The sequence below is a fragment of the Euleptes europaea genome, chromosome 7 (genome assembly GCF_029931775.1).
Source record: "Euleptes europaea isolate rEulEur1 chromosome 7, rEulEur1.hap1, whole genome shotgun sequence".
Classification (NCBI taxonomy): domain Eukaryota; kingdom Metazoa; phylum Chordata; class Lepidosauria; order Squamata; family Sphaerodactylidae; genus Euleptes; species Euleptes europaea.
In genome coordinates this window covers 93,167,460-93,192,586 of record NC_079318.1, presented here as the reverse complement: position 1 = coordinate 93,192,586, position 25,127 = coordinate 93,167,460, and the positions used below count along the sequence as shown (strand labels likewise).

The window sequence follows — 25,127 nt, the reverse complement described above, 5'->3', positions numbered from 1 at the left end:
GGCTGGCACCCGGATGGGCATGAAAAGGCATCAGTTAATATTTTGTTCTTGATGCTATGGTTGGGGCTGATCTGGAGGAACAAGGAAGTTTGGTAGAATTCTTTCCATATTCTCAGCACTGAGCTCCAGAAGCACCTGATCCAATCCATGAGTTGCAAACAGTGTGGGGATTTAACTTCCACTTTCAACAATAAATAGCTATAGCTGTTGATCTCCTTGACTGAGAGGCCGAATGTGCAATAAGGAAGTTTATTCCACCTACGAGAAGAAAACCACTGACGTTCTAATTCAGGAAGTGAAGCGAAGTTTCTTCCTTATACTGCCTGTCTGGTCAGAATATAACAAAACAGATCTCCCCAGAGCACTTCCTTCTGTGAAACTTTGAAAACAGTGGGCAGCTTTTGAGCTCCTGTAATGTTTAGGTGCAGAAGAGGAGAAGGCATTTCACTGTCCTACGAAGAGATGCAGCTACCTGATATGTCATTCATTCTGCCCAGAATGGTCTGCTTAGGCAGGCAAGCAGCTGTTGGACAGAAGTCCCTTCTGATGAACGGAACTTTGACTCTCGAAAGCTTGTACCCTGGGAATTGTGCTGGTCTTCAAGCAGCTACCAGACTTGAATTTTGCCAAGTATTTGACTGGCAGTCTTTCTAATTGCAGATACCAGGGATTGAACTGGAACCTTACGCATGAAAAATGTGTGCTTCTACCTTTTTTTCCCCTTTTCATCTTCGGTTTTAAACAAACAAAAAAGCCTCCCTGCCAGTTATGAAGTAGGCTATTGCTCATGTCCTAAACACTTTCTTTCATTTTTTTTATAATTCCCAAATGGAAAACGCTGCAAAACACAGGAGCCATTTCAGTTGTGCCTTTCATTTTGGCCTTCCTAGTTTGACATGCTGCTGCTTAAAAACCGGGCCTGCATTTCATGGAAAGGTGGTGGGGAGGTACCAACGGGGCCCTCTTAACTTTGAGCCTTCCTGCGGGGCTGACTCTTAAGGTCTGTATTCTGTACGTAGTGAGAGTTGGGTTACTCCTGAAAGCTAGAAACATGCCTCATTATGGCAAATAAATATAATGGTGAAATCTTGGTTTTAGAATCATAAGAGTTGGAAGGTACCCACCAGGGTCATCTAGTCCAACCCCCTGCACAATGCAGGAAATTCACAACTACCTCTCCCCCCCACACCCCCCCAGTGACCCCTACTCCATGCCCAGAAGACAGCCAAGATGCCCTCCCTCTCATCATCTGCCTAAGGTCACAGAATCAGCATTGCTGACAGACAGCCATCTAGCCTCTGCTTAAAAACCTCCAGGGAAGGAGAGCTTACCACATCCCGAGGAAGCCTGTTCCACTGAGGAACCGCTCAGAAACTGTTAGAAAATTCCTCCTAATGTCTAGAAAGAACTTTCTAACAGAGTGGTTCCTCAGTTTTCTAAAATGTTCCTTGTTTGTTGGGAAAATTAACTGTTCTTTGTAAGTAGCTGGTATTTGAAGGGCTGTCACTTAGAGGAGGGCAGGGAGCTGTTCCTGTTGGCAGCATAGGATTCACAATAATGGGTTTAAATTGTGGGGTGTGGGGAAATACTGGCTGGATATTAGGGGGGGATTTTTTACAGTAAAATTGGCTGCCTAGGGAGGTGGTGAGCTCCCTCTCACTGGCAATCTTTAAGCAGAGGCTGGACAGACACTTGTCAGGGATGCTCTAGTCCAGCAGTCCCCAAACCTTTTGAGCAATGGAGCACTTTTCAGGAGAGAAATTTGTCACGGAGCACTAATTTTCACCTAGCACCTATAAACCCAATGACAGAGGTATTTTTCTTTACAGTCTCTTCATGGAGCACTAGGAGATGCTTCGTGGAGCACAGTTTGGGAACCACTGCCCATGGCTGATCCTGCATTAAGTCCCTGCGGAACTCATTTAGGTCCCGCTGGGCCCTGATGTTCTCACTTAGGGCCTGCAGGGCCCTGTTCCACCAGGCTGGGGCCAGGGCCGAGAAAGCCTTGTTGAGGACATTCATGCACTCTGCAGCTTTTCTGTCAGTCCCGAACATTTTGTGGCTTCACAGCTTTTCCACCCTCTGTTACCCACAGCTTCTGCTGTCGAAGAAGCTTTTGCTGGGAGAAGAACTCGGAGAGTTTTCAGAGTGGAGGGGGGTGGGGAGACAGGATAGTTTCTGGGGCAAGCTCTTCCCATTCCAGGCAGCTGTGCTGGCCATTGGCCACACGAGAGCCCCTCCTCTTAGTGTGGACATAATAAAGGTTTTTGCCTCCCTTCGCTGAATTTACGGTCTGGTCTCCGTATTGTAAAACAGGGTTCTGTGGTTTACGTTGCCCCTTTCCCCATCACTTCCCGACATAAAATCTGGTGCTTCCAGGCTGCCTGTGGTTATGGGTTGGAGAGTTCTTCCTTTTGAGGATATCCGGGAATTCCAGGAATCCCTTGTGGTAGGTAATGAAGAGTAGCGGGGGGTCTCGGGAACAGTCGCTTCTGCCTACGTAACTTTCAGTTATTTAGTTTAGAGTTTCACCTTCAGCAACAACTGGATCATAAGTAAATATTAGTATACCTAGTTTCCGTTTTCATTCCTGGTTCTGATTTGGTCTTGATTACTTTTAGTAATAATGCCCGGGACTTCTGGATGTGTGGCCTCTTTAGGATCTCCCCCCCCCCCCAAGGTTTTACATTTTCTTGGTATTTCAAGGACCCCCACAAAGGGGTTTTGCTTTGTGGATTCCATCTGTTGGGGCGGCAGCATTGGCTGGTTGGCCCCTTATGGAGAGCCAACGTGCTATGGTGGTTAAGAGCAGTGGTTTGGAGCAGTGGACTCTGATCTGGAGAACTGGGTTCGATTCCGCACCCCTCCATGTGAGCGGCGGAGGCTAATCTGGTGAACTGGATTTGTTTCCCCACTCCTACACATGAAGCCAGCTGGGTAACCTTGGGCTAGTCACAGCCTTCTTAGAGCTCTTTCAGCCCCACCTATCTCACAGGGTGTCTGTTGTGGGGAGGGGAAGGAAAGGTGATTGTAAGCCAGTTTGATTCTGCCTTAAGTGGTAGAGAAATTCGGCATATAAAAACCAACTCTTCTTTTATGTATGGTAACACACTTGCCAGTTTACAGGTGTGCTGGATGGCACAAACTTTGTACATCAAGAACACCCCCTACGTTATTCAGCTTGGTTTGCAGCTGCCTGTTAAGACATTTTCGCTGAGTGCATAAATCTCTTATCTATGTATAATGGCTTGCCCTGCTTGGCTTCTATTTATAAATCTTGGGACCAAATTTGGACTTCTTAGGGTTACACTGGGAGCTAGCGTAGTCTAGATTTGGAGCCATGCAAGCTGTGGTTTGAATGCTGGATCAGGCATGAGCTTGCAAAGTTAGTGGCAGCCATCTTTGAGGGGAATCCTCTGCTGGGCATGCTGGAAGTGCGAGAAACCAACAGTTGTTTCGGCGCCAGCCCGGAGCGTCAGTTTCGCTTAGCTTCCTTTTGTTGTTCTGCGGAAACACAGCCTGGCAACTTTCCGTTAGTCATGGAAACCTTTTCCTTGGGAAAGTGGTTTATCAAACACCTTTATCTTAGAGGTGAATAGCTGAGAAGTGGTCAAGGCCAAAGGTTTTTCCTTTTGGGTACCAGTGCTAGTCTAGAAGCTCAAAGAGTTTGACTGTGAGTTCACTGAGGTTAAGGTAGATGGAAGCAATCTGTGCAGGGTAGAGAACTTGTGATCCTGTGGCCCAATGCAGAGTTGCATTCTTGAAGACTTGAGATAATTAATTATTCCAGAGAAGGAAGTTGATCGTGGAATGTGCCCTTGAACCTTTTCTGGAGCGAAAGAGTAGCTAAGTGTGCATTGTGTGTAAAATGCCGTCAAGTCAGAGCTTAGGGGAGGGGCCGTGGCGCAGTGGCAGAGCCTCTGCTTGGCATGCAGAAGGTCCCCGGTTCAATCCCCCCACCCCAGCATCTCCAGTTAAAGGGACTAGGCAAGTAGGTGATGTGAAAGACCTCTGCCTGAGACCCTGGAGAGCCGTTGCCAGTCTGAGTAGACAATACTGACTTTGATGGACCAAGCAGCGTAAGGCAGTTTCAAGGGTTCAAGTGACTTATGGAGACCCAGTAGGGTTTTTCAAGGCAAGAGATTAACAGAAGTGGTTTGCCATTGCCTGCCTCTGCGTAGCCACCCTGGAATTCCTTGGCGGTCTCCCATCCAAGTACAAACTAGGGGTGACCCCTGAGATCTGATGGGATCGGTCTAGCCTGGGCCATCCAGGTCAGGGCAAAGCATCAAGTCACAGCCGACTTATGGCAATTCGTAGGGTTTTCAAGGCAAGAGGCTAACAGGTGGTTTGCCATTGCCTTCCTCTGCATAACGACCCCTTAGGTGGTTCCCCCATCCAAGTACTAACCAGGGCTTAGCTTCTGAGATCTGATGAAATCAGGCTAGCCTGGGCCATCCAGGTCAGGGCGAGTAGCCAAGATCTCTGGGCTGCCCCTTTATTTCCATTTTTTAACCCCTTGTTCTCTTTCCTCCCTGCAGAGTTCTACCTTGTAAATACTGTTATTTGTATATACTGTAAATGATGACATCGGTGGGCACTAACCGAGCCCGGGGGAGCTGGGAACAGACACAGACGCAGAACCAGGCACAGCACAAGCAGCGGCCACAGGTGAGGAGGCCAAAGTGGGGAGGAGGCGCGTCCATGGAAACCCTGCAAGCTTGGGGAGGGGAGGAGTCCTGGCTCCCGGCCACTCCTCTCTCCGGTTGTGACTAATGGCCCTGCCCGGCCCTAACGTCTTCCTGAGAGACAAAGGGAAAAGGCAGGGGGAACTCCTCCACGCCCTGGCATGTTTTCTGCTAATGTGCAGCTGAACCGGCCTGCCTTGGAGACCGGCCAGAGCTCTTGCTTGGGAGCGCAAACTGGGAGGAGGAGAAGAAGAGTTGGTTTTTATATGCTGACTTTTTCTTCCACTTAAGGGGAACTCAAACCGGCTTACAATCACCTTTCCTCCCCCCCCCACAACAGACACCCTGTGAGGTAGGTGGGGCTGAGAGAGCTCTAACAGAGCTGTAACTAGCCCAAGGTCACCCAGCTGGCTGCATGTGGATGAGTGGGGAAACCAACCCGGTTCTCCAGATCAGAGTCCACCGCTCCAAACCACTGTTCTTAACCACTACACCACGCTGGGAGTGGAAGAAACCGATTTCAGCGCCCTTCCTTTATCCCGTGTACCAGTCCTCCGTTTTTTATGTGGGTCCCTCTTTTGATTGTGAGAGAGGGCTGGGGGAATGGAGAAATCCTCAGTTTTCCTGCACGCACCCCATCAAACATCTAGGTACCTCAGTAGCCATCAACCCCCTAAATTTATTTATTTACTTTTATTTACTCCCCCACCTATCTCCACTCTGGGGACCCAAAGCAGCGTACATCGTTCTCCTCTCCTCTGTTTTTTCCTCACAACAACACTGTGAGGTAGCTTAGGCTGAGAGGGCGTGCCCAGCCCACGGTCACCCAGTAAGCTTCCGTGGCCTGAGCAGGGATTCGAACCTAGATCTCCCAGCCTCTAGTCCGAAACTCTAACCACCTCCTTCTGAGTCATGCCCTCCTGTCTTTACTTACTTTTATGTAATTGATTTATACCCCACCATTCTCCCCAGTGGGGACCCAAGGTAGCTTACATCATTCTCTTCTCCTCCAAGGTCTCTTCTTCTCCAGAGAAGAGCCAGTGTGGTATAGTGGTTATGAGCAGTGGTTCGGAGCAGTGGACTCTGATCTGGAGAACCAGGTTTGATTCCCCACTCCTCCACATGAGTGGTGGACACTAATCTGTTGAACTGGGTTTGTTTACCTGCTCCTCCACATGAAGCCAGCTGGGTGACCTTGGGCTAGTCACACTCTCTCAGCCCCACCTACCACACAGGGTGTCTGTTGTGGGGAGAGGGAAGGTAAGGTGATTGTAAGCTGGTTTGATTCTTCCTTAAGCGGTAGAGAAAGTCGGCATGTGAAAAACCAACTCTTCTTCTTCTCCTCCATTTTATCCTCACAACAACGGCCCTGTGAGGTAGGTCTGACTGAGAGTTTGTGACTGGGCCAAGGTCACCTAGCAAGCATCCACAGCAGATTGGGGATTCAAACCTTGGTCTTCCAGATCCTAATCTGATGCTCTAACCCCTACACCACACTGGCTCCCCATGAACCCAAAGAGAATTTTTTGCAGCGTTTGCCGCATGTAATAATTTCTGTCTCTTGTCCGGGTCCTGAGAAATAGATCTCGGGATCATCGTTGTTGCTGTTTTAGAAAAAAGCAGTAGATACAGTGGGTCAGTTCACGCATCATGCTGAAGCACAGCTGAAGGAATTTAGGATATGGTGAGCAAATTATCACATGGGCCGCTGCATCATCAGGGTGACAGCAAGCTTAAGAAGCCGTGTGCTTCAGAGGACAGAAAATGCAAGACAAGCTGTTCAAGCATGGTTGGTGGCCTAGACCAGTGGTTCCCAAAGTGGGCAGTACCACCCTTGGGAACGGTGGGATTACCTAGGGGGGCACTAAGAGGGAAGGGGGCAGCAGGGGGGGCGCTAGAGGTGGCCCCCTTCAAACTGTGTTGTTCACTAATTTACAATAGATCAAGCTATGGCACCATGCTGGCAAATTTGGGGGAAACTATCAGAATTTTTTCTCCAGACTTTGAAGAGCTGAATAATAATAATAATAATGAACCAGGGCTATTAAAAATTATTGGGAGGTACGCCAAATGAAACAAAAAAGTCTTCAACTGCTGGTTGAAGCCACTGGTAGAGGGAGACAGATGAATCTTCCTGGGGAGGGAGTTCCAAAGTTTTGGAGCCATGATTGAGAAAGCCATTTCTCGGGTTGCCATCCATCTAGCCTCAGATGTTGGGGGCGACCAGAGCAGGGCCTCTGAAGATCACCAGGCTATATGGGTAGATTCATATGGGAGAAGGTGGTCCTTAAGGTATGTTGGGCCTAGGCTGTACAGGGCTTTCAAGGGCAATACCAGCTCCTTGAACTTCCAAGCAAATTGGAAGTCAGTGTAGATGGCCCAAGACTGGAGTGATATGGTCCCTGCGACCCCCTCCCTTGAAGACTGTCCAGAAGCTACAGTTGGTACAGAATGCTGTGGCCAGTCTTCAAGGGGCGCCCCATGTAGAGAGCAGATTTAAGTTTTTGTTGGAGAGGAAGAACTGAGGTTAAAACTGCACCCTGGATAATGGCTCGGCTTGGTTTATGTTTTGTGTCTTTTAATCCCTCTCCGTTTTCACTCCTGGCGATCACTGCCACTACACTGTACCACACAGGGATAAAGGATCCCTTGTTTACTTTTGGAATATAGCATGTTTTTTTTTTTTAAAAAAAAGATGGTTTTAATGGTGGTGCCTTGTCCTCTCTTGTCCCAGGCCACTGCAGAGCAAATTCGGCTTGCACAGATGATATCGGACCACAACGACGCTGACTTCGAGGAGAAAGTGAAACAAGTGAGTCCCTGGGATGTTGATAGATCTGGCGGGGGGAGGGGATTTGTCCACAAGGGGAAAATTTCCATGGGCAAAATATTTGTAGTGGGAAATTTGCCACTCTCGGTCACTGGCCACAACATGAAGTCCCTAGGTGGTTGCCTTTCCACTGTGTCTTGTGAACACACGAACACATAAAGCTGCCTTATACTGAATCAGACATCAAAGTCAGTATTGTCTACTCAGACCGGCAGCAGCTCTCCAGATTCTCAGGTAGAGGTCTTTCACATCACCTGCTTGCCTGGTTCCTATAACTGGAGGTGCCGGGGATTGAGAGCCAGCGTGGTGTAGTGGTTAAGAGTGCTGGTTTGGAGCAGTGGACTCTGTTCTGGAGAACCGGTTTGATTCCCCACTCCTCCACATGAGCGGCGGAGGCTAATCTGGTGAACTGGATTTGTTTCTCCGCTCCTACACATGAAGCCAGCTGGGTGACCTTAGGCTAGTCACACACTCTCAGCCCCACCTACCTTACAGGGTGTCTGTTGCGGGGAAGGGAAGGTGATTGTTAGCCAGTGTAACTCTTCCTTAAGTGGTAGAGAAAGTCGCCATATAAAAACCAACTCTACTTATTCTTCCTCTTTCTCTACTTCTTTTTCTTCTTCCTCCTCATAAGCTTTTGAGAGCAAAAGCTCCTTTCGTCAGATAACTTTACTCCATGAGTTTATGGGGATGAGCATATAACTGCATGTATACTTGTTGAAGAGGCTTCTTTTGAAATCGCCAGCTGTGCTATATATGGGGCAGAGAGCAGTGCAGCACAGCTGTCCTTTGAAACCGCCTGCTGTAGAATCACAGTCATAGGGTCACAAGCATCTCAAATGTAACCAATGCATGCAATTTGGTTTCTACGTGTGTAACATATTCTGCAGGGGGCTTGACTGTGAGGTATCACTGCCGTGCGTCCCAAGTCCCCGCTTTCACATCCTCCAACACTTGCCTCCCAATTTCTCGGAGTCTCTCTCTCTGTGCCTTCCTTTGTTCTGCACAAAGTCAACCACTGGTGAAGGATTGGAAGTAGCTGCTCTCTGTATCGAGGCTGGTCAAGGCTGTGCATGCATTGCTGTTCAATACGGTAACCTTGCCTCTTCCTTGCTCTCAAGACTGATATTTTGCAGTCGCAGAGTTAAGGTGGCTGTCAGCTCAAATTTCATAGGCTCCATCATGGCTGCAGCTCTTAACATAAAAGCATGAGAAGAGCTCTGCAGGATCAGACCAGTGGTTCCGTCCAGTGGCCAGCCAGTTCCTCTGGAGCTCCAACAACAGGGCTCAGAGGCCTTCATAAGAAGAGGCCTGCTGGATCAGACCAGCGGTCCATCTAGTCTAGCATCCCCTCTCACACAATGGCCAACCAGTTACCCTGGAGGTCCAACAACAGGGCATAGAGGCCTTTCTAAGAACCAGTGGTCCATCTAATCCAGCATCCCGTCTCACACAGTGGCCAACCAGTTCCTATGGATGTTCCCCTGATGTTGTCTCCTAGCAATGGTATGCAGGGGGTTTACTGTGAAGTTCCCTTTAGTTCTCGATACTTCCATTAGCTGGCTTTGCCCAGTTCTGCCAGCAGTGTCATCGGGTCATAACATGAGGCTTGTGGGAAAGAAATCCCGTCTTGTCCCTTGCTCTGTAAGTCTCCTTTCTATGTCTTCTGGTGAGACCAGCGCCTTACGAGGAGCAGCTACTGCTGCTTTGGATGATTAATTTCTTTTTGTTTGGAAACGTATACCCTAGTTTCCTTCTAGCGAGGACCCAAAGCAGCTTACAACTTTATTCTCATTCTCCATTTCACTTACAAGGTTTAACTTACATTTTACTTACTCCATTTTGCTTACAAGGTTGCTGTAAGTTTAGGTTAAGTTGAGAGAGAGTGTACCCAGTGGGCCTCCGTGACAGAGCGGGGATTCAAACTGCACAGATCCCAATCCCGACACTCTTAACCATTGTGCCATGCTGGATGGTGACGATATGGGAATGGTAATATCGGGTTGAATCCTGCAGCTTCAATTTGCCAAGGGCTGCACTTTCCCTGTGGCAAAAATGCTTTGGGAGTGTCCTGTGCCGAGGGCAGCTCTCCGCATCAGGCGAAAGCGCGGCTGGTAGTGGGATGGGCCTGCAGGATCCAGCCTGACATTTTTTAATCCTGCTTTTCAGTTTTCAATCGGCTCCAATACGAAAGGTGTTTTAAGTTCGACCCTTGTGTTCTTCGTTGAGGTGGAGGTTTTTGGTTCAACCAGGTTTAGGCATAATGGAGGGGGTGCCTTGCTGCATCCTTCTCTCTCTGCCCCTGCTCCATGGCAGTTGCAAGCTGGAGGGCGGGGAGCTTTCAGCGGGCGTCTGATCCGAGGCCCGGTAGCTTTTGCTCCCGGGGTTGCAGCTGCGGGCCTGTGAGCCATGCTGAGTTGTGAATGACCTTCCGCGCTTCCCCTCTGCAGCTAATTGACATCACAGGCAAGAACCAGGATGAGTGTGTCATCGCTCTGCATGACTGTAACGGGGACGTGAACAGAGCCATTAATGTGCTATTGGAGGGGAATCCGGATACGGTAAGCCTGGCGGTCTGCAACTTGGTTAGGGAGGTGGTTTGCCAAAACCTCCCTGATCGGGATGGGGTGGGGGATTGGCTTGCCAAAATATCCCTGATTGGGATGGGGTGGGGGGGTTGGTTTGCCAAAACCTTCCTGATTGGGATGGCTGAGGAGGTACAGCCAAACCACGATGTCTCATGTGATTTCCCAGTTGTTCTGACTGTGGTCATTCCAGAGGTGATTCCCAATCTGCTTTTGCGCCAGCCCGGTGCCTCCGTCAGAGGGCTGCCCAGTCCTTGGAGTAGACAGATGCCGATTGCGCACATGAAGCTGCCTTATACTGGATCACACTATTCGTCTGTCCAGTCAGTGCTGTCTACTCAGACCCTACGAGAAAAGGCTGAAGGAGTTGGGAATGTTCAGTCTGGAGAAGAGGAGGCTGAGGGGGGACAGGATTGCTCTCTGAAAGTATTTGAAGGGCTGTCACTTAAAGGCAGTATCAGCCTAGAGCATCTGCGACAAGTGTTTTTCCAGCCTCTGCTTAAAGACTGCCAGGGAGGGGGAGCTCACCAACCCCCTAGGTAGTTGATTCCACCGTTGAACAGCTCTTACTATAATTTTTTTCCCAGTCGGTACTTTTCCTCTCACAATTTAAACCCATTATTGTGAGTACTATCCTCTGCTGCCAACGGGAACAGCTCCCTGCCCTCCTCTAAGTGACAGCCCTTCGCATACTTAAAGAGAATCCTGTCCCCCCTCAACCTCCTCTTCTCCAGACTGAACATTCCCAACACCCTCAGCCTTTCCTCGTAGGAAATTATGATCCTCATAGGAAATAATGATCCTTGTCGCTCTCCTCTGCACCACCAAGGAAGGGTTGCTGTGCAGTGGCAGGAAGTGACGGATCACCTCTTTGTTGCCTCGAAAACCTCTTGAAGGGGTCACCCTTCAAGCATTCCCAGTCTTTGTCCTGGTGGTTCTTGTGACTTGACAGCACACTTTCCTTATTCTGCTTCTCAACCCGGTGGTTCCGTTTAGTTTTCGTGGCAAACGGGCATTGATAAATTTATCGAGTCCCCTTTGGGCTGAGCTAGTGGTCCATGTCACGTCTCGTGGCAGAGAGTTTCACAAACTGAATCGGAAAAGTGGTTTCTTTTGTTTGAATCTACTGCCAGTCGATTTCATTAGGTGTCCCCGAGTGCTTGTAGTGTAGCAGAGGGAGGAAAAAGTCCTCCTGATCCACTTCTGGTACTCTTTGTGTGGCCTTTGTGAACCTCTGCCACATCCCCGAAGCTGCTCCTGAAACTAGAATAATTATAAAATATAAATATTTATAAAATTGTAAATATAAGCTAGTTCTTTAATGTTGGTAGAAGCTGATTTAAGAGGATACATCTTCCAAGTAGCTGTCCAGTCATCCTCAGAGATACTAGAATTGATTTCTCTCTGCCACTTCTTAGTATATGAAGGAACGAAAGGAGAGTTATCTTTAAAAGTTTCGTATAAAATTGAAATAATACCTTCACAATCAATCTGTTGATTTCAACACTGCTACTGGCAGCAAAATTTCTGATTGCCTCGTACTGGAAAAAAAGCAAAGATGCCTTCTACTGGGCAGTGGTATGAGAAGGTGTGGAACCTTTTAATTTTAGATAAGATATTTTCACAACTTAAAGTAGCAAATAATAAAGTAGCAAGTAGCCATCTTCTGGTCACTAGGGGTGTGTGCGTGGGGGAGGTAGTTGTGAATTTCCTGCATTGTGCAGGGGGTTGGACTTGATGACCCTGGTGGTTCCTTCCAACTCTATGATTCGGTGATTTATCTTACTCTACAAACTTTTTAAATAGATGGCTGCCTTTTCTAGAATATGTGGAGAAGGGCATCACGAAGTAAGTGATGCCCACGAAACTCATATGCATTTATTAAGTTTTACTAAGCGAATACAACAAATGGTATGATTTCTGTGAAAAGTACTGATATATAATATTGGAACATATTTTGGAACCGAGTATTGAAACATATCTCAACTGTACGATATTTAACCTACTGTTGCTGTATTTTTATTTTGTTGTTATTATAAAATAAACTTAAAATAATTTTTTTAAAAAAATATATAAATATAAAACCTCCTTAGGCGTTTCTATTTGGCTGAACACTGTGGGTATCTTCTTGTTCCCCTACATAGTTCAGGATGTTAAATTGAGAGCAGGTGCCAAGAGTTATGTGTTGGTCTTTCTTTCCCCCAGCATTCCTGGGAGATGGTTGGCAAAAAGAAGGGTGTTTCGGGACAGAAGGACAGCGGGCAGACGGAACCCAGCGAAGAAGGCAAAGAGAACCGAGAGAGGGAGAGAGACTTCAGCCGACGACGCGGTGGATTGCCGAGAAGGGGCCGGGGCACGAGCCGCGGGAGAGAGTGTATGGATCGCGGCTTCGTAAAAAGGGGGGGCGCTTCACCATTGTGCAGGCTAGGGCAATGAGACGAGAGGAGAGGAGGCCGGTGGTGGAAGCTCTTGTCCGGAGGGACTCCATTTTAGAAGTCTTCCAGCTTGCTAAAACTTCAGGTGTTCTTGCGAATGTTCTGAACCTTAAAGGCAGTCGAGTGCACAGGTCTGGGAGGAAAAAGTTTGGACCCTAGGAATCACCATCAAATACAGGTTGTGTATCCCTTATCCAGAATGCTTGGGACATGAGAACATAAGAAAGGCCATGCTGGATCAGACCCAGGCCCATCAAGGCCAGCAGTCTGTTCACACAGTGGCCAACCAGGTGCCTCTAGGAAGCCCACAAACAAGATGACTGCAGCAGCATTGTTCTGCATGTGTTCCACGGCACCTAATATAGGCATGCTGCTCTGATCCTGGAGAGAATAGTATGCCTCATGACTAGTATCTATTTTTACTAGCAACCATGAATAGCCCTCTCCATGAACATGTCCACTCCCCTCTTGAAACCTTCCAAGTTGGCAGCCATCACCCCATCTTGGGGCAGGGAGTTACACAATTTACCAGAAGCATTCCGTATTTCGGATCTTTCAGTGTTTTGGAATATTTGCATATACATAATGAGACGACTTGGGGAAGGAACCCAAGTCTAAACATCGAACCCAAGTAATTTTATGTACGTTGAACCGTCGGAAAGCAAAGGTGAGAGAGGCTTGGCGTGCCACTCGTAAGGCCTACATGTCGGCTCAAAACTTCCAGTTTTCGGGTCATTCTGGTTTTTGGGTGTCCGGGTAAGGGATACACAACCTGTACATTCATTTGTTTATTTTGAGCCAGCCCTGCACAAGAGTGAAAGAAACAGCTCTCCCCAAGGCTCCAGGTTGCCCCGAGCACTTGGATTTTCTTAGCCCTGCCGTTTGCAAATACTATGACACAAGTCGACCGTTGGGCACCTTTTGCTTGAGCGCTCCCAGCTGCTTTAATCACTTCCTTCCAAGTCCCCCCCCCCCGGCATCCTCTGCTGTCTTTTCTGCAACCTATGGAACTTGTCGCATGTTAGAAGAGTTGGTTTTTACATGCCGACTTTCTCTACCACTTAAGGGGGACTCAAACCAGCTTACAGTCACCATCCCTTCCCCACCACAGACACCCTGTGAGTTAGGTGGGGCTGAGAGCTGTGACTAGCCCAAGGTCACCCAGCTGGCTTTGTGTGGAGGACTGGGGAAACAAATCCAGTTCAGCAGATTAGCCTCCGCCGCTCATGTGGAGGAGTGGGGAATCAAACCTGGTTCTCCAGATCAGACTCCACCGCTGCAAACCACTGCTCTTAACCACTACACCACGCTGGCTGTTAGATCTGTTAGACCTTTCTACTCTTCTTCAAAAAGAAAATTTGGTTGGCTAACGTTAGGAGGCTTGGGGACTTAACCACGCCAGACTGATATGTTCGACATTGGCATGTTACTTCAAATCAAGGCCCCCCAGGTTGGGGTTGCTGGATACTGGCATTGATTCCCTCTCTTCTTGCTTTCTTATGCTTGTACACTTGGTATTGGGTATGTTGTTGTGCCCAGATGTGCACCAGCATTTTGGTGCAACGTGCCAGGTGCCTCCCTTTCAGTGTGCCCTCCTGGAACTGGATTTGTTTCCCCACTCCTCTGCACGAAGCCAGCTGGGTGACCTTGGGCTACTCACAGCTCTCTCAGCCTCACCTACCTCACAGGGTGTCTGTTGTGGGGAGGGGAAAGGAAAGTGATTGTAAGCTGGCTTGATTCTGCCTTAAGTGGTAGAGAAAGTCAGCATATAAAAAAACCCAGCTCTTCAACTCTCTTCCTATCTTTACTTACTTTACTTAATTGATTTATACCCTGCCTTTCTCCCAGTGGGGACCCCAGGCTGCTTACATAATTCTCCTCCCCATTTTATCCTCATAACAACAGCCCTGCGAGGTAGGTTAGGCTGAGAGTGTGAACTGGCTCGAAGTGACCCGGCAAGCTTCCATGGCACGAGGGGGGATTCGAACCTGGTTCTCCCAGATTCTAGCCTGATTCTAACCACTACACCACCCTGGCTCTCAGACTTGCCGCAGTTCTGTTTGTTCGACCTTGCAACAGACTCTCGGGCCGGTCTGAGACGAAAGCCTACAAGGGAGCTTTTGTATCTTCCAGTTCGGGGGCAGGAGAACGGACTGGATGGTGGCAAGACCGGTGGATCTTCTGGACGAGGCACAGAGAGAGGCCGACGGGGGCGCGGGCGAGGCAGAGGTGAGCCAGACCCGGGTGGAACAGAGGCCGGGCACCCTCCACCTTTGAGCAGCGCGGGGGGGCGGCTGTTGTGGCTGTCTCAAAATAAGTTTTTAATCCACCTTTTGATGGCATTCCCCAAGCCGGGAGCAGCAGCATTATCGTGCCATTAGTAAAAAACAACAGTCAAATAATGTAAACAACCAAGACTGGAGCGCTAGTTAGCAAATCCAGCCATCGAAAGGTAAGGGGAACAACAAAAGCTTTCCAAGTCTTGCTTAAAGGAACTGTGCGCGTCGATCTCTTGCGGGAGACTGTTCCGCGGTCTTCGGGGCAGAGAGCTCCCTTGGCCATCGCCGCTGCTTTTACACCTGTAGAAACTTGCAAGCATTTGCGCTGCTGCTTTGTGTAGAGCGGTGGCATCAGGAGCGGATATGACACAAATGTCACTCGGTCGGGCTGGGTCATGCCTCGGCAGCCCAGCTCGAGAGTGGGGGAGGGGGGCTGCCTCAACTGGCTCGCGGGCCTGATAAGAGCTCTCAAGGGGCCGGATCTGGCCCTCGGGCTTTATGTTTGACACTCCTGGTGTAGAGGTTTCACTGCTGAAGGCATGTGTGTATGTGTTGGTTTTTTTTTTTTTTTACAGGTGGCTCTGGAAGGCGGGGAGGAAGGTTCTCTGCCCAAGGCATGGGGTAAGTTTCCCAAATCATTACTTTCTGGGGGTGGGAGGGGTTCTTCCTTTCTGTGGGTGGGATGTTTGAGTAAAATAGGGCAGCAGACAGTTGGCAGGTTAACGGGGCCGGCACACTTCCATGGTTCATTTTGGCGGCAGTGTTGTGGAATTCTGGGAAGGGGGTGAGATGGGAGGTGGTGCTAATTGGAAGAAGCTCAGAGCGCAGGGCAGAGGGAAGACGGTTCTGAGAGGCAGATAAGAACATAAGAAAGGCCATGCTGGATCAGACCAAGGCCCATCGAGTCCAGCAGTCTGTTCACACAGTGGCCAACCAGGGCCCTCTAGGAAGCCCGCAAACAAGACAGCTTCAGCAGCATTGTTCTGCCTGTGCTCCACAGCACCTAATATAATGGGCCTGCTCCTCTGATCCTGGAGAGAATAGGGATGCATCAGTACTAGTATCCATGTTGACTAGTAGCCACGGATAGCCCTCTCCTCCATGAACATGTCCACTCATAAGAACGTAAGAAAAGCTATGCTGGATCAGACCGAGTCCCATCGAGTCCAGCAGTCTCTTCACACAGTGGCCAATCAGGTGCCTCTAGGAAGCCCACAAACAAGACTACTACAACAGCATTGTCCTGCCTGTGTTCCACAGCACCTAACAGGCATGCTCCTCTGATACTGGATGTGGAACCTGCCCTCGGTTCGGAGGGGTACAGAGGGGCTGCTGCTTCTGGTCCAGGGAGCCAGGCCTGAGACACACTCCTACGTAGGCAGAGGGCCCTGTGAGCAAGGGGACACAACCAAGCATTCACAATGGCGCTTCCTCACAGAACAAGTCCTGTGGCTGGAGAGTTCTCAAGAGAGTGGCTCCGTCGGTCTGCAGTAGAGGAGCTAGATTAGAGTCCATTAGCACCTTAGAGCCAGCGTGGTGTAGTGGTTAAGAGCGGTGGTTTGGCGTGGTGGACTCTGATCTGAAGAACCGATTCCCCACTCCTCCACATGAGCGGCGGAGGCTAATCTGGTGAACTGGGTTTGTTTCCCTACTCCTCCATGTGAAGCCAGCTGGGCGACCTTGGGCTAGTCGCAGCTCTCTTAGAGCTCTCTCCGCCCCACTTACCTCACAGGGTGTCTGTTGTGGGGAGAGGAAGGGAAGGTGATTGTAAGCCGGCTTGATTCTTCCTTAAGTGATAGAGGAAGTTGGCATATAAAAACCAACTCTTCTTCTTCTTAGAGACTGATGATATTTTGGGGGTATAAGTTTTCAGGAGTCTGAGCTCCCTTTGTCATGTACCACAAAGGAAGCTTTGACTCTCGAACGTTTATACCCTGAAAATCTCGTCGGCTTCTAAGGTGCTACCAGATCCGACTCTAGCCTTTCCAGGTTAATTATAGAGGGGAGTATAACGGGGCGGCCTAGCACGCCTGTGCAGTGAAAATATTCTAACCCTGCTCTGTGTTCCAGAACTTTCAACCCAGCAGACTACGCAGAGCCCTCCAGCACGGAAGAAGGCTATGGGAATAGTAACAGCAACACGTGGAACAATACTGGTAGCTTTGAGCCGGACGACGGGACGAGTAAGTGACCTGAATTTTTGTTTTTTGGCGTGGCCTTAATTCAGAGCAGGCGCTGACATCCTGGGTGTGCAACAACAGTGGGGTTCCCCTCGCGTTCCGAGTCTGCCGTTCCTGTGTGGCAGCGGCCACTCAATTCACATCCATGCTCACATCTTCTCCGTGTGGATTGGCTAACCCCCTTCATGCTCATGGCCCATGTTTGTGCTCAGTATCCAATCAATTTTATTAATGCTTTACTCACAGACCTTAACAATATTCAGATTAAAACCATACACAATATGGAACCCAGAATTACATGAATAAAATGTGTAAAACGTTAGTCATGTATATACATATTATTGCCGATTTAAACATTATAGTTCCCCTAAAATATTCTTTCTATGGCAACTTCGGAGCCTAATTTTCAACAAATTTGTTCCTTAATTTAGGCGCTAACACGATTAAAAAAAAGCCATACTAAGCTTGATCTTACGAGCCCTGTGGCGCAGAATGTAAGCTGCAGTACTGCAGTCCAAGCTCTGCTCACGACTTGAGTTCGATCCCGACAAAAGTTGGTTTCAGGTAGCCGGCTCCAGGTTGACTCAGCCTTCCATCCTTCCGAGGTTGGTAAAATGAGTACCAAGCTTGCTGGGGGTAAAGGGAAGGCACTGGCAAACCACCCTGTAAACAAAGTCTGTCTAGTAAACGTTGGGATGTGACATTACCCCATGGGTCAGGAATGACCCGGTGCTCTCACAGGGAACTTTTACCTTCTTTTTTTTTTAAGTGTGATCTTAGAATTAACATCTGCCATTAAAAATCTAACTCAGCCTTCAACTGTATCTAATACATCTGGGATATGCTGGGTTAATTTAAAATGAACAGCGTCATAAAATGGGCAACTGAACAAAATATGTGTCGTGCTTGGTATGCTTAGTGGGCTTTGAGCAGGGAGTCTCATCTGCATTTGGGACTGTGAGCCCAGAGCCCGGCGCAGTGCATCTCAAAGGCAGGGTTGGAAAGTCTGCCCGGTTTCTCTATTAAAACTAGTTTCCCCCATGACATGCCTTAAGGTGGTAACTGGAAGGGCTGCAGCTGTACTGTCAAACTCTGCAGGGTTTGGGGTGGTGTACTGGCAATTCCTGGCTCAAGTCTGGGGGAGCGGCATTTGCCCATGCCACCGCCGGCACCACCGTTGGATGTGATGCTGGCGATTGTCTGCAGGAGACAAATCAAAATGCTGGACCGGATGGAATAACTAGAGGTGTCTTGGTTTGGAGGGCAGCTTTGGGGATTAGCATCTTGCCTCCTACAGCAACATGTTGTCAACTCAGTCATCCTAGTGTTATTTTTTTTTGAAAAAAATGTGCAGACCAGTGCCCTGTTTCTGTGGGATGCTTCTTCCCTTAATTAAATTTAAACAGCTGGATCGTTTTTCCATGCCCGGGGTGTGTTTGTGTGTGTGAGAAAAAGCTATCTGCCTCCTAGAATCCTAGAGTTGGAAGGGACCACCAGGGTCATCTACTCCAACCCCCAGAACAATGCAGGAAATTCATACCTACCTCCCCCCCACACACCCCCAGTAACCCCTACTCCATGCCCAGAAGATGGCCAAGGTGCCTTCACTCTCATGAGTTCTTGCTAAAGTCCTTGCCATCCTAGTCCTTGCTGAAGAGAGGTCTTAAAAAATAACGAATGGCTATGTTTGTAGATGCTGCAGCTAAAGGTTCAGGTGTGGTTTCCAGGCCCAGAAGTGGGCGGCCAGCCTGAATTCTTTGTCTTCCTGTAGCCTTTAAGGGATTCAGAGCACTTCCACCCCTTCCCCGCTGAGGTGGGGATTTATGTGTTCTGTAAAATACATCCAAGCCATATCATGTCCCTTGGTCACTCAGGTGTTGCTCCTGTCCCTTGGTCACAGTGGTGCCACCTCGCTCTTTTCCCCTGCTACCATCATCCAGCTCATTTGTGACTCTCCCACAGAACATGTGAGGAGTGGATCCTGGTTCTCCCCCTTTGGCAAGTTCCCCTTTGCCCCCAGTAGCTTAAATCAGGGCTTTTTAAGTATGGGAGCCAGTGTGGTATAGTAGTTAAGAGCGGTGGTTTGGAGCGGTGGAATCTGATCTGGAGAAACGGGTTTAATTCCCCACTCCTCCACATGAGCGACGAACGCCAATCTGGTGAACTGGATTTGTTTCTCCACTCCTCCACATGAAGTGAGCTGGGTGACCATGGGCTAGTCACAGCTCTCTCAGCCCCACCTACCTCACAAAGTGTCTGTTGTGGGGAGGGGAAGGGAAGGCAATTGTAAGCCGGTTTGAGTCTTCCTTAAGTGATAGAGCAAGTCGGCATATAAAAACCAACTCTTCTTCTTCAGGGCCGGATTCTACAACCGGCTCCTGCTACCTCCGCCTGCAGGGATGAAATGAGGACACAATGGCTAAGAACTCGCCCCCCCCCACGCATTCTCACCCTGCCCCCTTTAATCCTCCATTGTTGCCATTTCCGCCCCCAGCCCTCATGTAGTACAGAGGGAATATGCTTCTCCATGGCCCAGGTGGGAAGGGGTTAACACAGTTTTTTGGGCGGTCCTAGCAGCTCCATAGCTAACGATTCTTCTGCAAGAGGGAAAACAGGTTCCTTTTCTCGGCAAAACAAACTCGCATCTGCCTTGAATAGAGGCTATTCCTGTCCGTGGGAGGGGACGGACTGTCAGTCTTAGATCCTTCTGAATGGAAAGGATCAGTTCTCATGGAACACTGAGCAATGATTTGGTGCTAAGGTTAAAAGCTTCCGGCTCCCTTCTTCCTTCCCAGTGCTCTTGATTCCACAAGTTTTTTTCCTTTCGCACGCAAGCCAGAGTTTGCTTTGGATCTGAACTGGCAAACTACGGTTCGTGTCCAGTAACAGGAAGGACCTTGTTGAAATTGAATGTGTCTGTTGCCAGGAGGGGACACTCAGAGGGCAGAGTCGTAGTCGGGCACTGCATGTGAAGTGGAAATGGGCAACGAGCGGGGAAAACGTCACTGTCTGAACATCTCTGATCAGTAGATTTCCCCTCCCCCCCCCCCGACCCAGGGAGCTGGTTTCCGCATTCGCAGCTTTACAAAATGCACACCTCATTTCACATTCTCATTATTTAGTTAGCAATGTTTTAAGTATGTATATTTTCTTTTAAGTTTAACAATATCCACAGGTACCGCGGGTGACGGGGAGGGTGAAAGGGGGGTGGGGGGGCGGCACCTCCTCATTTTCTCCACGTATGAAATTTTCACTGTTGGTTTTTTTTGTTTTTTCTTTTCTTATTTCTGTTTTCATTTCAGGAGTTGATTACATTAGGGGTGAGGGGTCAAATTATCCCCGAAAATTTGACACTGCTCCTGGTACGAGAAATCCAGGTGCACAAACAGCCCCCGGATCTCTTTTTTTGTGTTTCTTCCTCCCCCTTAAAAAAAGAACTTGGAATATATCTGTGGATATGTCATTGTTCCTTTCCCTTTTCATCTCTTTCCATCTCTGTCCCGTTCACTTAATGGATATTTGTGCGTTCTTGCTTGTGCTTTTACTAATGCTGTGACCCCCTCCCTTTCTTCCACCCCCACCTGCCTTTTTTAAGGGAAGAGAGTTGAAAGCTGGGGGGGGGGATATGAAGGAGAACTACATTTTGCTTTATCTGCACCCTCCACGGCTATCCTGTGGTTGGCTTCCTTCTTTTTGTCCTTTCGAGCGTACGATGTAAGAACTTGACTGGCTGCGGGAGGCCATTTGGGGCAGCCCCATGCTTCTGGGGAGTTCACAAGGGGGGAGGGAATGACAGCAGTAGGTCCCCCACTTTTTGTCCCCTGTGGATTGGATCCAAACTCCTGCTGGAGGAGGGGCGGCAGCAATTTTCACCAGTTCCTCTCTCCTGCCGCAAACTACCATATTGTGGCTCAAGCGTGGTGTAGTGATTAAGAGCAGTGGTTTGGAGCGGTGGACTCTGATCTGGAGAGCCGCGTTTGATTCCCCACTCCTCCACATGAGCGGCGGAGGCTCATCTGGAGGACTGGATTTCCCCCCCCTCTCCTACGCACAAAGCCAGCTGGGTGACCTTGGGCTACTCACAGCTCTCTCAGCCTCAGCTACCTCACAGGGTGTCTGTTGTGGGGAGGGGAAGGGAAGGTGATTGTAAGCCGGTTTGAGTCTCCCTTAAGTGATAGAGAAAGTCGGCATATAAAAAACTCTTCTTCTTCATGCTGGTCAGGTGCCTTTTGACCTCCAAAGGAAGTGTTTCAGGGGGTTAATGCAGCTGTGGGGCGGAGGAATTTCATTCTGTGCACCACTCACAGTGCTTTGGATCTAACCTAGTATTTTTGTTGAAACTTTCTCCAAAGTTTCGAAGTGGCTAACGGTAGATGCGCCACCTCTTTACATCTGAGTCCCATTTAGCTACCACTGCATGCCAGTGTGGTGTTAGAGATTTGGGCTAGGAACTGGGAGACCCAGGTTCAAACCCCCATTTTGCCATTGGAAGCTCGCTGGGTGACCTGGGGCTAGTCCCATACTCTCAGCCTCACCTGCCTCGCAGGGTTTCTTTCTTTATTTTATTACATTTCAGTTTTTACTTCCCCTAGCTGGTTCCTGGTGCATAGGCGCTTTAAACTTTAAAAGGCCCTACTTAGGCCAGGGCTTTCCCTAGAAAACGATGGCCCTTTAAAAATTAAACACTTCTTCGTCAGCAGCACTTCGGCCCTTTAATCTTTAAAGAAGAAGAAGAGTTGGTTTTTATATGCTGACTTTCTCTACCTTTTAAGGAGAATCAAACCGGCTTGCAATCACCTTCCCTTCCCCTCAACAGACACCCTGTGAGGTAGGTGGGGCTGAGAGAGCTCTAAGAGAACTGTGACTAGCCCAAGGTCACCCCAGCAGGCTTCATGGGGAGGAGTGGGGACTCAAACCCGGTTCTCCAGATTAGAGTCCGCCGCTCATGTGGAGAATCAACCCCGGTTCTCCAGCTTAAAGTCCACCACTCTTAACCACTGTACCACTCTAGCTCTCCAGCAAGGGACCCTTCCCTTCTCTTTCCCCACTCTTGCTACCTCTGGATGGGAGGAGATTTTCCTTTTAATCCTCTATGGGGTGGTCAGGAGGGTCAAGATTATAGTTTTCATTAAGTATCAGGAATATTGTTTTGATTTTTTCGAACAGCTTTCCAGAATAATAACCATACTCCTGACCTTTAATGAAAATGATAATCGTGTGCTCTTTAACTTTCTGATATGGCATTAAAACAATACTTTGCAGGCACGCACCGTTGTCATAACATCTCCACAGCAATGATTTGGTTCCTGTGTAGTTAGGACTAAAATCCAGCATCCTAGAAGTTTTGAAGAAATTTTTTTTGGGTCTGCATTCCTAAAAAAAACACCTGTTGTCCCAAATTATGGCTGAAGAAACAAACGTTTTGATAAAATTTCCAAAGCCAGAGGGATTCTAATTTAGTGATGTAAAATTTCCAAAATCATAGGGAGAAAAAAATGTGTTAAAAAAAATTGTTAAAAGATATTATGCTGTACTTAGCAAATTCAACCTTGTTTTAGTGCTTGGACAAATAAAATGTATCATTCATTTCTTGGTTAGCATATATAGTTATCTTATTTGGCATATTTATTTGAAGAGGGAAAAGAAGAGGAGGGAGAAACCTCTGATAGAAGAAGAAAAAAGGTTGTCAGCACCAAAGGTTGCAAGGCGTTTTTATAACAAATTGTAGCTTCTACAAGAACATACAAAATAGTCTTAACAAAAGTTCAAAGGAACTATGAGACATGTATTGCGGTACACATATAATTCCGTTTTGATATCTTGTTTGGACAAATATACAACCAGGTTAATTTCTTCAGTTTGGATAATAGCTACAGTACATTCTGTGCAACCTGGTTATAAATTAGTTATATGTATATATTACGTGAAGGTATATTTTTTGTTTGTTGTAGAATCCCACGGTTACAGACCAAAGAAGCGATATTGAAACGGGACATCAGCTGGCATACAGTCACTGTTGTGGTTTACTGTTGTGGTGTTGTGTAATATTATCAACAGTTTTGTTTTTGCTCATTATATGTGTACTGCAATACATGTCCCACAATTTCTTTGAACTTTTGTTACAACTAATATTTGAAGAGGGGCTATAGCTCATTGGTAGAATACCTACTATGAACGCAGAAGGTCAGTCCCTGGTATCTAAAGCTAAAGAATTGGGTAGCTGGTGATGGGAACACTGCAAATATATACTTTGAGGAAATGTATCCTATGAGGAAATATATCCTGTGAGAAAAGGCTGATGGATTGCTCTCTTTAAGTATCTGAAGGGCTGTCACTTAGAGGAGGGCAGGGAGCTGTTCCTGTTGGCAGCAGAGGACAGGACTCGCAATAATGGGTTTAAATTGCGGATGGAAAGGTACCAGCTGGATATTAGGAAACTTTTTTTTGTTTTAGAGTAAGAGTTGTTTGGCAGTGGAACCAGCTACCTAGGGAGGGGGTGAGCTCCTCCTCACTGGCAGTCTTCAAACAGAGGCTGGACAAGCACTTGTCAGGGATGCTCTAGGCTGATCCTGCATTAAGCAGGGGGTTGGACTAGATGGCCTCTATGGCACCTTCCAACTCTATGGTTCTATACCCAGTGCTAGAGAGGAAGCCACAAGCTATGGCCCCGTCTGCTGCCTTAGCACATGTATCACGATTTTTCCATCTGAGGGTTATCAAAATAGTTTTGAAAATGGAAAGCATACATTTTGTAGTAAATAGAAGAAGTCATGTAGTATTTGGTGAGGGATAGTCTTCATACAGTCACAAGAAAACTGAACGTATTTGGTTAGTGAGGTATTTATGGGGGAAGGGCCGTAGCTCAGTGATAGAGCCTCTGCTTGGCATGCAGAAGGTCCCAGGTTCAAGCCCCGGCATCTCCTGTTAAAGGGACTAGGCAAGTAGGTGATGAGAAAGACCTCTGCCTGAGACCCTGGAGAGGCGCTGCCGGTCTGAGTAGACAGTACTGACTTTGACGGAGCAAGGTCTGATTCAGTATAAGGCAGCTTCATGTGTTCATGGTGCTGAAAACATTGAACTCCCATAGTATATATTTGTGGACAGAATTACACTTAAATTATAAACGTGTCCTTGAAAAATTATAAACGTGTCCTTGAAAACACGGTATGTACGTCTAATGCTGTATATTGTCTTATATTTAAAAAATCTTCACACACTTGGATACATGATAGAGGCCTAAAAAATTATGCATTGTGTGGAAGCTTTTCTCCCTCATTGTGCTAGAATGCGGGGTCATCTGCAGGGTGAGAGATTCAAAACATATAAAAGGAGGTATTCCTTCACACAATGCATAGTTAAATTGTGGAACTCCCTGCCCCAGGATGGGGTGATGGCTTCCAACCTGGAAGGCTTTAAGAGGGGAGTGGACATGTTCATGGAGGAGGGGGGTATCCATGGCTACTAGTCCAAATGGATACTGGTCATGATGCATTCCTATTCTCTCCAGAATCAGAGGAGCATGCCTATTATATTAGCTGCTTTGGAACACAGGCAGGACAATGCTGCTACAGTCGTCTTTTTTACGGGCTTCCTAGAGACACCTGTGTGAACAGACTGCAGGACTTGATGGGCCTTGGTCTGATCCAGCATGGCCTTTTTTATGTGTCTTCTCCCCCACCACACTTGTTGGGAACTTGGGGTTTGTGCTGGGATCTTGCTAGAATATCGGGGCCCTCGTAGGCTGATACCACCCAAGGGAAAACATTTCAGCCTAGCAGGGTATCGGGGTGACGGGTGGAACTCCGTCCCTTGCTTGGTAGAAGCCGGCCAAGATTTAACCCCTCGCTGGTTGTGTGCGTTTCCTCCCCTTCCCCTGCTGCTTCCCGTCTGTTGGTCAACCCGCCGCGTGGGCTTAAAAAATGGCTTGCAGGAACTGACAGGTGGTTTTTGCGCCCACGGTCATGTGATGTGACCTCTGTGCCTGCCTCCACTTTTCTGCCTTCCCCTGGACCCTGAAATGAGCTTGCTGTGCCCCGGAGTCTGCCCATCCCGGTATCGAGGGAGGGAAGGAATCCTAGTGGTTAGAAGTGGCCCTGAGTTGAGATGCGGGTGACCAGATGCTTGAGGTTT

At 48.2% G+C, this 25,127-nt stretch overlaps 1 protein-coding gene across 10 annotated transcripts in view; it reads left to right on the top strand.

Moving 5' to 3' along the window:
- The window catches only part of UBAP2L (ubiquitin associated protein 2 like), a 79,813-nt gene that overhangs the window by 4,995 nt on the left and 49,691 nt on the right, over positions 1 to 25,127 (top strand). For 4 of the 10 annotated variants that reach the window (XM_056852393.1, XM_056852397.1, XM_056852396.1 and 1 more), the window contains exons 2-9: positions 4,542 to 4,671; positions 7,423 to 7,500; positions 9,969 to 10,079; positions 12,309 to 12,477; positions 14,672 to 14,767; positions 15,393 to 15,438; positions 16,888 to 17,000; positions 20,300 to 20,374. In XM_056852393.1, the coding sequence (XP_056708371.1) occupies positions 4,582 to 4,671; positions 7,423 to 7,500; positions 9,969 to 10,079; positions 12,309 to 12,477; positions 14,672 to 14,767; positions 15,393 to 15,438; positions 16,888 to 17,000; positions 20,300 to 20,374 (778 nt within the window). In that variant the 5' untranslated portion in view covers positions 4,542 to 4,581. The remainder of the gene's footprint in view (positions 1 to 4,541; positions 4,672 to 7,422; positions 7,501 to 9,968; positions 10,080 to 12,308; positions 12,478 to 14,671; positions 14,768 to 15,392; positions 15,439 to 16,887; positions 17,001 to 20,299; positions 20,375 to 25,127) is intronic. The other 6 variants (XM_056852395.1, XM_056852398.1, XM_056852394.1 and 3 more) reach the window with 2 other exon arrangements.